We start from the raw sequence: 12,578 nt of genomic DNA, 5'->3' as shown, positions 1-12,578 counted from the left end.
CTCTCATCTCTCTGTCCCCATCTTTCCATCTCACAACCATTCCTCTCATCTCTCTGTCCCCATCTTTCCATCTCACAACCATTCCTCTCATCTCTCTGTCCCCATCTTTCCATCTCACAACCATTCCTCTCATCTCTCTGTCCCCATCTTTCCATCTCACAACCATTCCTCTCATCTCTCTGTCCCCATCTTTCCATCTCACAACCATTCCTCTCATCTCTGTCCCCCATCTTTCCATCTCACAACCATTCCTCTCATCTCTGTCCCCATCTTTCCATCTCACAACCATTCCTCTCATCTCTGTCCCCATCTTTCCATCTCACAACCATTCCTCTCATCTCTCTGTCCCCATCTTTCCATCTCACAACCATTCCTCTCATCTCTGTCCCCATCTTTCCATCTCACAACCATTCCTCTCATCTCTCTGTCCCCATCTTTCCATCTCACAACCATTCGTCTCATCTCTGTCCCCATCTTTCCATCTCACAACCATTCCTCACATTGTAGCTTTCGTATGTACAGGACATACATGCTGGGGACGGTACTTTTTCCCCTTCGCTGACATTGTTTTAAGGAAATGGGCGCCTCTGTCTTTCTCTCTGTCTGTCTCTGTGGGTCGGGTCGTAGGTCCTCCTGGGGGAGGTGAATGTGGGCCTCAGTACCACCCAGGTGGTGGTCAAGGAGCTGAAAGCCAGTGCCAGTGTCCAGGACCAGATGCACTTCCTGGAGGAGGCGAAGCCATACCGGTCAGAACCACAACATGTATCTCATAGTGTCTAGTGTATCACCATATCGGTCAGAACCACAACATGTATCTCATAGTTTCTAGTGTATCACCATACCGGTCAGAACCACAACATGTATCTCATAGTGTCTAGTGTATCACCATACCGGTCAGAACCACAACATGTATCTCATAGTGTCTAGTGTATCACCATACCGGTCAGAACCACAACATGTATCTCATAGTGTCTAGTGTATCACCATACCGGTCAGAACCACAACATGTATCTCATAGTGTCTATTGTATCACCATACCGGTCAGAACCACAACATGTATCTCATAGTGTCTAGTGTATCACCATACCGGTCAGAACCACAGCATGTATCTCATAGTGTCTAGTGTATCACCATACCGGTCAGAACCACAGCATGTATCTCATAGTGTCTAGTATATCACCATACTGGTCAGAACCACAACATGTATCTCATAGTGTCTAGTGTATCACCATACCGGTCAGAACCACAACATGTATCTCATAGTGTCTAGTATATCACCATACCGGTCAGAACCACAACATGTATCTCATAGTGTCTATTGTATCACCATACCGGTCAGAACCACAACATGTATCTCATAGTGTCTAGTGTATCACCATACCGGTCAGAACCACAACATGTATCTCATAGTGTCTAGTGTATCACCATACCGGTCAGAACCACAACATGTATCTCATAGTGTCTAGTGTATCACCATACCGGTCAGAACCACAACATGTATCTCATAGTGTCTAGTGTATCACCATACCGGTCAGAACCACAACATGTATCTCATAGTGTCTAGTGTATCACCATACCGGTCAGAACAACAACATGTATCTCATAGTGTCTAGTGTATCACCATACCGGTCAAAACCACAACATGTATCTCATAGTGTCTAGTGTATCACCCTTCCACAGTCTGTGCACATATATCACTCAGCTTTGCTACCCAGGAATCAGTTGAAGCTAGTTTGAGCAATTGTCTCTTTTTCGATTTACTGTACGTCGTAAGGGGTGAAATTGGAGCTGGTCACAATGTTTTACATATTTGTATAACAAATCAGTTGTTTTCCTGTTCAATTTACAGTGAACTGGTAATTAAAATGTACTTGAATTTGAAATTAATTCCGATAATCTTGTCCTCTGGTCCTCACTCACTTTAACTGTATGTTCCCCGCCTGTATTCACTGCATGTTCACGGCAAACTGGAAGGACATTGAGCGTGACGGCTGAGATCTGACCCCTCTCTGTCCTTCCTCTCTATGTATCCCCTAGCACCCTCCAGCACTCAGCCCTCCTGCAGAGCCTGGCGCAGTGCTCCGAGGTCACACCCTACCTGCTGGTCATGGAGTTCTGCCCTCTGGTGAGATGGATGCTTGCTCCCCCTGTTGGCAGAATGCAGTAATGACAACTTGTTCTTTTAACCTTGACCCTTGACTGTTCGATTTTTGTCCAAAAGGCTTGGATAGGTAGATGTGGACTATTCTGATATGACCTTACTGGTTAGCAAAAATAGAATGGGTTAAGGGAATGAGAAGTATTGGGCCGGTGGTTTGTGGTATAAATTGCACACTTGGATTTGTATCTTCAGTGTTTATTTATGACCCTATTTTTTACCCAAATTCTTATATAGTGCATTAGGGAATAATTGTTATATTGAGAATGAATACAAACAATTACCACATGCTGTTTTGGTTGTCTAGGGCGACGTGAAGAGTTACCTGCGCAGCTGTCGGGCAGCTGACGCTGTGATCCCTGACCCTTTGACCCTGCAGCGAATGGCGTGTGAGATCGCTTCAGGCCTGCTGCATTTGCACAAATACAACTTTATTCACAGGTAGGTTAGTTGGTGGGAGAATGTACTGTCCTTTCATTTCAATAGATTGCCAACGTAAACTTCCACGTAATGAAAAGACAGTATCTTATGTTGAAAAGCAGTTTTGTAGTGTAGAATACTCCATAATCTCTCCATAAGGATGGAGAGATCAGGAAACTGTGATGCCAAGATTCCTGTGCTGCTCGCATCTTCGAGCAGAAAACCTCCTGGTGCTGAAACAGGATTTTGAGAACAGAGTGTTGTTCCTAAATAGCCTGACCCATCTAAATAAACGTTTAGTGGAATAACATAAAAATAGGGAAGGATATGAATCCGACTGGTATTGTGGTGGTGGCCTCTGCTGGTCCGTCCTGGTAACAACATCCTGGTACTGTGGTGGTGGCCTCTGCTGGTCCGTCCTGGTAACAACATCCTGGTACTGTGGTGGTGGCCTCTGCTGGTCCGTCCTGGTAACAACATCCTGGTGCTGCCTGAGTGATTCTCACCAACTCCAGCATCAGTGATTTTGTTGCTAGGATGGAACCCCGTCTTCTCACTGTCATGTTATCAGGCAGTTTGTGTGCCGCGCAAGCCTATAGTAAGTTCCTGCCGATTGAATTTTTTTTATTAATCAGCTAATATCCCTCTGGTGAACAGTGTGAAATAAGGCTTCAGAGAGAACTTAGCTGCTGAGTTTCACTGAACATTGAATGATGATTGAATAAGACGGTAGCTTTAGCGGTTAGCGGTACAATTTAGTTGGGTCTGATCTGGTGACTAACCCTTTCTTTCTCTGACCCATGACCCCGCAGTGACCTGGCCTTAAGGAACTGCCTGCTGACCTCAGAGATGACTGTGAAGATAGGAGACTATGGCCTCTCACACAGCAGATACAAGGTGTGTAAACAGGAACAAAGTGCAGTAAATTCGGTGATCGATGTATTTCCTGTACTTACTGACATTCACCAACTTCTGAATGGACCGTTTGGGGCAGAAGACCAGTTGGCGTAGTTGCTAGAAGACATTTATGATACCAAGTGTATTCTACTGAACTTTAGTGTGATCTACTGAACTCTAGTGTCCTCCTCCAACCCCTCCTCTTTAGGATGACTACTTTGTGACTCCAGATCAGATCTGGGTGCCGTTGCGCTGGATCGCTCCAGAGCTTATTGACGAGGTGCACGGTAACCTACTAGTGGTGGACCAGACCAAGGACAGCAATGTCTGGTGAGATACTTTACCACTGTTCACCAGAGCCCTTTCAAACCGTCTGGTGTGGCAAGAGACCAGATGGAAAACGTCCGGCCGTACAGTAGAACCGATTCAAGTGCCCAAATCGTTCCAGTCAGTATGGATTTTCTTCTAATTGTTAAAGGTTAAAGGTTCACTGATGTCACTGATGTCCCCGTGCTGCAGGTCTCTAGGTGTGACTATCTGGGAGCTCTTTGAGTTGGGCAACCAGCCGTACAGACACTACACTGACAGACAGGTCCTGACATACGCCGTGAAGGAACAGCAGCTCAAACTAACCAGACCCCGGATCAGAGGACCCCTGGCTGAACGATGGTGAGATGACACTCGGCCTGACCACACCCTTCAACCAATCAGTCTCACAACGTGTCCTCATACCAACAAATCAGGGTCTTTTACGCCGGCTCTCCGATCAATTATTAGTCTTGCTTATTGGACATGGGTTGGAGATGAATTCCACGTAAGGCTGGGCTTACCCTGGCTATATTTCTCACATGCCTTTACACACACACACACAGACACACATGCCTTTACACACACACACAAACACACATACCTTTACATACACACACACAGACACACATGCCTTTACACACACACAGACACACATGCCTTTACACACACACACCTTTACACAGACACACATGCCTTTACACACACACAGACATACATGCCTTTACACACACACAGACATACATGCCTTTACACACACACAGACACACATGCCTTTACACACACACAGACACACATGCCTTTACACACACACAGACACACATGCCTTTACACACACACAGACATACATGCCTTTACACACACACAGACACACATGCCTTTACACACACACAGACACACATGCCTTTACACACACACATGCCTTTACACAGACACAGACACACATGCCTTTACACACACACAGACACACATGCCTTTACACACACACATGCCTTTACACAGACACAGACACAGACACACATGCCTTTACACACACACAGACATGCATGCCTTTACACACACACAGACACACATGCCTTTACACACACACGCAGATACACATGCCTTTACATACACACATGCCTTTACACAGACACAGACACACATGCCTTAACACACACACAGACACATGCCTTAACACACACACACACAGACACACGCCTTTACACACACACGCAGATACACATGCTTTTACACACACACATGCCTTTACACAGACACAGACACACATGCCTTAACACACACACAGACACATGCCTTAACACACACACACGATCAATTATTAGTCTTGCTTATTGGACATGGGTTGGAGATGAATTCCACGTAAGGCTGGGCTTACCCTGGCTATATTTCTCACATGCCTTTACACACACACACACAGACACACATGCCTTTACACACACACACAAACACACATACCTTTACATACACACACACAGACACACATGCCTTTACACACACACAGACACACATGCCTTTACACACACACACACCTTTACACAGACACACATGCCTTTACACACACACAGACATACATGCCTTTACACACACACAGACATACATGCCTTTACACACACACAGACACACACGCCTTTACACACACACAGACACACATGCCTTTACACACACACAGACACACATGCCTTTACACACACACAGACATACATGCCTTTACACACACACAGACACACATGCCTTTACACACACACAGACACACATGCCTTTACACACACACATGCCTTTACACAGACACAGACACACATGCCTTTACACACACACAGACACACATGCCTTTACACACACACATGCCTTTACACAGACACAGACACAGACACACATGCCTTTACACACACACAGACATGCATGCCTTTACACACACACAGACACACATGCCTTTACACACACACGCAGATACACATGCCTTTACATACACACATGCCTTTACACAGACACAGACACACATGCCTTAACACACACACAGACACATGCCTTAACACACACACACAAAGACACACATGCCTTTACACACACACCAACCCACATGCTTGTGCCAGATGACCAATCAGTCCTATTGCAACACCTGCACCTGATCTAGCTTGTAGAAATCCATGTCTGACAAACACCAGATGCCAGAAACTGCTCAGAAATGATGTCATATTGTTGTTTCCTAAGTCAGTTCATGGTAGCGGCATCGTTTTAGTATAAGACTGTTCTAACCACCCCTAACACTAAGCACCTCCTTCCTTCGATCCCTCACTTCCCTCCCTGCAGGTACGAGGTGATGCAGTTCTGCTGGCTGCAGCCGGAACAGAGACCCAACAGTGAGGAGGTTCACCTCCTGCTGACCTACCTGTGTGCCAAGGGGGCCAACGAGGCCAAGGAGGACTTCGAACAGCGATGGAACTCCCTGAGACCCAACCTGACCGGCAGCTCCTCCCCAAGCCACGCTGCCCCGGCACCCCAGTCAGCCGCCAGCCCCGTCCCGGCCCGGACACCCAGCCCCGGGGACGTGGAGCCGGCCTCGGCCTCCCGCAACTCCTTCCCTCTCCTGGAGCAGTTCTCCCAGGACGGCTTCCACTCGGACGGAGGCGGCGACGACATCCTGACCGTGACGCAGACCAGCCGAGGCGGGCTGAACTTCGAGTACAAGTGGGAGCAGGCCCGGGCCGAGAAGCCCTACTGCTCCTCCTCCACCAGCGGCCCGCTGGGCCAGGGGAACCCCCACTACCAGGACATCTACTACCCGGTGGGGAACGCCTCCACGTCAGGCAACTGTAGGGCCGAGAGGAGCGGTCTCGCTCTGGGGGTCTCGCCGTCTTACTACGAGCCGGACCGCTCCGGGTCGGGGGTGGGGGTGGTGCCGGTGCTTAGTGCCCACAGCCCGTCCGTGGGCAGCGAGTACTACATCCGCATTGAAGAACCGGCTGAGTGTAACATCCACCTGGATGACAGCTCGGTGGACTACAGCCCCGGCTTGGAGGCTGAGGACGGGAGCCTCTCGTCGGGCAGCAATACCCCGAAGCCCCTGGCGCAGACCCGCGCAGAGCCGAGTGCTTACTGGTCCGCAGCCTCAGCAGCCAACGGGGACAAACGCGGCGCTTACGACTCGGACGACAGCCCGGGAGTGTCCCTGACCATGGAGCCTCTCCTGAGACAGGGGGCGGGCACAGCCAGTCCCGTGGAGCTTGGGCAGTCCCGTCGCTACTTCTCACCCAATCAGAGTGAAGCGTTCCGTTGCGAAGAGTCGCCCATTGCAGAGACAAGCTGCCGGTCAGAGGAGGACACCCCCGTAGCATCCCAGCGGGACCAACGTCAGCCAATGGGGAGGCTGGAAACCCCACTGGGGGTGGGCTCTCACGCCCAGTGTCTAAGCAGCCCCAGTCTTGGACACTGCGACCCATATCTCGAGTCCAACAAGGGTCTAACCACCTCAGCTAGGAGGACGGTTAGCGAAGGCTACTATGACATGATTGGTCCCCTCAGGAAGACTTTGCCCATGGGTAACCATATTAGCATTGATATAGACACAGGGAACGGGGGACTCTTGGTGGGGGGCAGAATGAGTGGAGATAGCGATGCCGGGGAGGTTGACGATGGTGACGGCCTCTTCTCTGAGCGAGAAGCCACCAACTGGACCTCCAACCGCTCGGCCAATAACAACAGCATGTCGTTTGACCTTAGGCAGACGGTCCAATCGCAGGACAGCTACCTGGACTTCCAATACATCAACACCAATGCCACCCCCGCTGCTAACACAACGGACCCGTGGCCTGCTAGCGTGGCTAACAGTCAGAACGTATTCAAACGAGGCTCAGAAACGTTTAGCTATATGGAAGCTACAGGGAGAGAGAGTGGTGGCTTTTCTTCTTCGACTAGAGCCAGTGAGAGTGGTAGCGGCAATATTTCTATTCACCTGTGCCACACAGCTAAAGATAAAGCTGTGTCAGACAGGCCTGCTGTCACCCAACCCTCTACCGTAGACCATCTAAGAGGTGTTCCTGTCACCCAACCCTCTACCGTAGACCATCTAAGAGGTGTTCCCGTCACCCAATCCTCTGCTTTTGATTCACTCTCCAGCTCTTCAGTTGTCAAGAATTTTTACTTCAAGGGTGCCATCCCCACCACCAAAACTGTAACTACGGTGTCTGCTGAGGGACACGGACCAACCCCTGCTGCGTTCACTGGAGAGAGGCTTTTCTCTCAGCCAAAAAGCATCCCTGAATTGGGCTACATCCGATCCCCTACCACTTACATGGAGCCTTACTCACACTCAGGCCTCGCACCTAAGGTCGTCCTCACGGAAAAACAGAGGGGTAATGTTTGGGAGAGAACTTCGCACGTTAAAGAAATTCGAGGTCCAGTGGGAGTAATGGCTGGCGGTGTGCTGGAGAGTACGGTGGACCTGGGTTTGGGCCACCCAGAGGGGATTTTGCTGGAGCCAGTTGGGTCCCTTTTGGAGGCGAGCCAAGGGCTGGACAGTGGGTTGGAGATGGCCAAACTCTCCAGCCTCGGCCAAGCCGACGTCAGCGACTGTAGCTATGACTACGAGGACGACGACATCACCGACGTCACTTCAGGAATCTTTGCGGATTTCTCCCTGGAAAACATCGATGACGCCGTCGGCGATGAGCTAAGCCCCGCCCACCATCACCATGGCGAGTGCCCTACCCGGAACCTTAGGGGAACACCCGAGTCGGTGGACACCCTGAACATGTTGTCGCCGTTGTCGTCGGTTACTGGCGCCAGTCCCTGTGAGGCCTTCAGCCCCGGTGAAGTCTTCCTCCACACCTTCTCCTCTCTCAACTCCTCTTTCAACTCCTCATCCCTCCTTCCTAAGTCCCTCGACAGTGGTTACGACACAGAGAACAACGAAAGCCCAGAGTTCATGTTAAAGGAGGGAAGCGGTAACGCGGAATTCCTACTGGACTCGGAAGGAAACCACCACAACCCGGTCCTCGGAGGAAGCCGGCCGGCCATCGGCGGTGGGAACCTGAGGTCGGACGAGAGGGGGCAGGAAATGGTCCTTCAACAGGTTGACCTAGGTGATGGGGTCGGAGTGTCTATGACCGCTTCCTGCTCCGTTGGCGCTGAGCTGCACGTGAAGGCACTCGGCGACAAAAACAGGGACTCTGCATACTTCTCCGACTATGACGCGGAGAACGAGAAGAGTCTGCAGGACGAGCAAAGTAGCTTCTTCGTCAGTCCAGGTGGCGAGAAGGACTTTGTGGGGCGACAGAGATCCAGGTCTTTGCGGAGAGATGAACGTCAATCCCAGGTAGGGATTGACCTAAGGCCAAACGCTAGCGGAGTGGTTGTGTTCGACATCGCCACAGGTCCCGAGCCTTCCCCCACACCTACTTCCGGCCCTGGCCTCTCCATCCTGGCCCCGTTCCCCCCTCAGATGGGGGGCTGCCTGGCCAAAGAGTCAGCCCCCGACGAAGCCGTAGGCCTGGACTCCGAGCACAGCGGTGAGGAGCCAGCGTCCGAGTGCAGCTCCGCCGCCGCGTCGGAGGGGTCGTCCGCAGTACTGGAGGCTTCAGGCCGACCCTCCGATCAGAACAACCGAAACCGGGCCGCGGAGGACGACTACTCCCCAATCCAGTCCCTGGGCTCCGACTCCCCCATCGACTACAGAAAGGAGGTGGAGAAGGAGAGGGAGGAGGGGGAGGGAGAGGAGGTGTCCACGGAGGAAGAGGACATGCCCGAGTTCAATCACGTCGACGAGGATGGCGAAGAAGAGGGGAGAGGCGGAGAAGAGGAGGACTTTGAGGAGATAGAGGAGGGGGTGGAGGACGACTGTAGTGGCTCAGAGGCGGGATACAGCGGATGCCCGAACAGTACCATGGGCCTCTCCTCCTCCCCGTCACTCCTCTCCTGCTCACCGTCCCTCCAGGAGCTGTGCCGGGAGGTGGAGAGGCGAGCTCCTCTAACAGAGGGCGAGGATGAGGAATCGGATGACAGTGAGTCCGATGAGGAGCTGCGGAGCTACAACCTGCAAGAGGCGCTGAGTGAGGAAGACAGTGAGGAGGAGGTATTTCCATGTCCCATTCCCCTTTCCTCTTGTCTCTACAGAATTGACTCTCGGGTAGTGCATCTTAAGGTAGCAACTGAGACAAACAAGAAACTCTGAAGGATTTAGTATACATTTTTATTTGAAAGAGCACAACATGCACACCACACAATGTCGTAAACCAAGTTTTTCCCCATTTCGATACGATGAGGACCCAGAGTGTTGTACCAGCTGTTAACTTTTTTGCGTTTAGCCAAGCGCTAACACCCTTGACTCAAATAATTGACTTTTAAAGCCTTTTGATTAGCAAAATCAGGTGTGTTATTGCCATGTCCGTGAAAGTGGTGTAACATTTCTCGGGCCCCTGTAAAACACACTCATTTACAACACATTTGACTTGACTAGGTGATGGGGGTCCCGGTGGTGGTTAGCGACCATAGCGGGGCCAGACATCTGCGTAGTCTCCTGAAGATGCCCACGCTCCTCACGCAGTCATTCTGCGATGAGCTGGAGAGCAAGAAGAAAGCTGTGTCCTTCTTTGATGATGTCACAGTATTCCTCTTTGACCAGGTCAGTAATTTCCCATGCTGCTGTGATAGGATCGCACCCCTGAAAATGTGCAGAACTTGAGCGGTTTCCAGCTGCAGAGTTGACCAAGTTCCCAGTACAGATCAAGTACAAGAAGCTTACTGATGTTTACAAAAACTGTTTAAGTCTAATTATCTTTCCCAAAGGATGTGAAACTGAATATTAGTGCCAATAACATTGTCCAAGCCATTTGTTTTTTCTCTAAAGAATGATAACAGACTTTCAGTAAGACAAATGTATTCTGTAATTTGTACAGCATCAATAATGTAATATTGAAACTAAAAGTTTCTCAATTTCTGACAATGTAAAAAATTGGAAATCATTTTAAAGTAGTGCATTTCTGGCCCTAACAATACATACTTGTATGCTGACCAATTCTCTTCTCATTATTCAAGGACAAACGTCTCAGTACAGATAATCTGCCTCTCTCTGACCACCAGGAGAGCCCCACAGGAGAATTGGCAGATTTCACGTTTCCCCCGGGTGCAGAGCACAGCGGCCAGGCCTCGGGTGCGGGAACCTTCCGATCGGACCTGCACTCCCACCCCACCATGGGTCACCACCTCCACCCCGACCAACACTCCCTGAAGCGGGCACCACATGCCTCAGAGGACTCAGACGGCAACATGTCAGAAGAAGGTAGACATTTGAAGATGATGCAACAGTAGAACTAGAAGCAAAGAGTGTTAGTTCAAGTATGAATCCTTTGGGGACTCATATACAGTACCAGTGAAGGGTTGGACACCTACTAATTCAATGGTATTTCTTTAGCTGTACTAATTTCTACATTGTATATTAATAGTGAAGATATCCAAACTATGAAATAACACATGGAATGTAGTAACCAAAAAAGTGTTAATCAGATGAAAATACATTTCATATTGTAGATTCAAAGTAGCCCCCCTTTGCCTCAATGGCAGCTTTTCACACTCTTTGCATTCTCTCAACCAGCATTAGAGGTAGTCAACTGGAATACATTTTGGCCTTGTTAAAAGTACATTTGTGGAGTTTTTCTTCTTAATGTGTTTGAGGAGAGAGTGATGGAGTGCTGCCTTAAACGACCTGGCCTCCACAATCACCTGACCTTGTTGTGGAAATGTCCACAAATGAAGAAGAGAAGTCTGACTAACCAAAGGAAACCTTCATTAATACAGCATATACACAGGAAGCAACCGTCGCAACTGAATGCTACAGGCTACTTGCTCTCTAAATGTACTTCCCATGGTAAAATCCTTAGGATGCGAGTCAACCCCCTGGGACTAAATGTCCATTGTCACTTATCGTTTGAAGACAAGAGGCTCTACAGGATTGTATCTTAAAAGAACATATACAATGGCATTAGTCAGGTCAAACCGATATCCCTTCAGCAGATCAACATCTCTATTGACCCAGTTACTCAGTTGTATCAACAGAGGCCTATTTGTACTTGATCAAATTTACTTCTCAGCCTCAACCCTTGAGAGATGGTTTGGGATTAAAATATAAATGAATTTGTTTAACACTTTTGGTTACTGCATGATTCCATATGTGATGATGTCTTCATTATTATTCCACAATGTGGAAAATAGTAAAACTAGACAAATACCCTTGAACAAGGAGGTGCCTCCGAACCAACGACTGGTACTATATTTCCGGCATATTTCATTTTATTTTGACTGCCTCAGCTATGTGCGCGTGGTTTACCAGCGTCTGTCTGTTTAAACAGGGGGAGGTTTTGACTGGGATGATGACATCCCGCTGATGACCAGCCCGTTGTCCAGCCCATCTACACCAGAGTCCCCGCCCAACGTCCCAGCCCCCGTCTCCGTCCCGCCCCCCGCCACCAAGGCTCATGACGACAAGCCGGTAGCGGCGGCGTCCCAGTTCTCCCGTTTCAGTGTGTCCCCGTCCCGCTTCTCCATCACACACGTCCCGAACCCAGACACGAACCCGGCTGGAGGTCAGTCCAGTTGAAGACTGCTGATGTGGCGCGGTACTGTGGTAGGAGACGAAGCACGGCCCACTACGGCTGTTCCGATGCTAACTCGTAGCCCGATTTTCAGTCATGTTTGTTTTAGTGTTTTTTTATTTACTCAGAGTATTTTACAACACGTATCACGGATACTGATTTTTATACTGAAATGTTGGAGGCAAATACATTTTATACAAGCCTTTTAACTG

General features: G+C 49.5%; 1 protein-coding gene across 4 annotated transcripts in view; it reads left to right on the top strand.

The window, feature by feature from the left end:
- Positions 1-12,578, top strand: part of aatka (apoptosis-associated tyrosine kinase a) — a 62,780-nt gene that overhangs the window by 45,393 nt on the left and 4,809 nt on the right. For 3 of the 4 annotated variants that reach the window (XM_013135748.4, XM_034295103.1, XM_029123356.2), the window contains 10 exons: positions 628-746; positions 2,038-2,125; positions 2,466-2,599; positions 3,391-3,475; positions 3,684-3,805; positions 3,995-4,144; positions 6,092-9,851; positions 10,236-10,400; positions 10,859-11,057; positions 12,124-12,357. In XM_013135748.4, coding sequence (XP_012991202.4) covers positions 628-746; positions 2,038-2,125; positions 2,466-2,599; positions 3,391-3,475; positions 3,684-3,805; positions 3,995-4,144; positions 6,092-9,851; positions 10,236-10,400; positions 10,859-11,057; positions 12,124-12,357 — 5,056 coding nt within the window. Of the gene's footprint in view, positions 1-627; positions 747-2,037; positions 2,126-2,465; positions 2,600-3,390; positions 3,476-3,683; positions 3,806-3,994; positions 4,145-6,091; positions 9,852-10,235; positions 10,401-10,858; positions 11,058-12,123; positions 12,399-12,578 lie in introns of all 4 variants that reach the window. The other variant, XM_029123355.2, reaches the window with a different exon arrangement.

Source organism: Esox lucius, chromosome 11 (genome assembly GCF_011004845.1).
Source record: "Esox lucius isolate fEsoLuc1 chromosome 11, fEsoLuc1.pri, whole genome shotgun sequence".
Classification (NCBI taxonomy): domain Eukaryota; kingdom Metazoa; phylum Chordata; class Actinopteri; order Esociformes; family Esocidae; genus Esox; species Esox lucius.
Note: the sequence above shows the minus strand (reverse complement) of the source record. Positions and strands in the feature narration are given on the sequence as shown.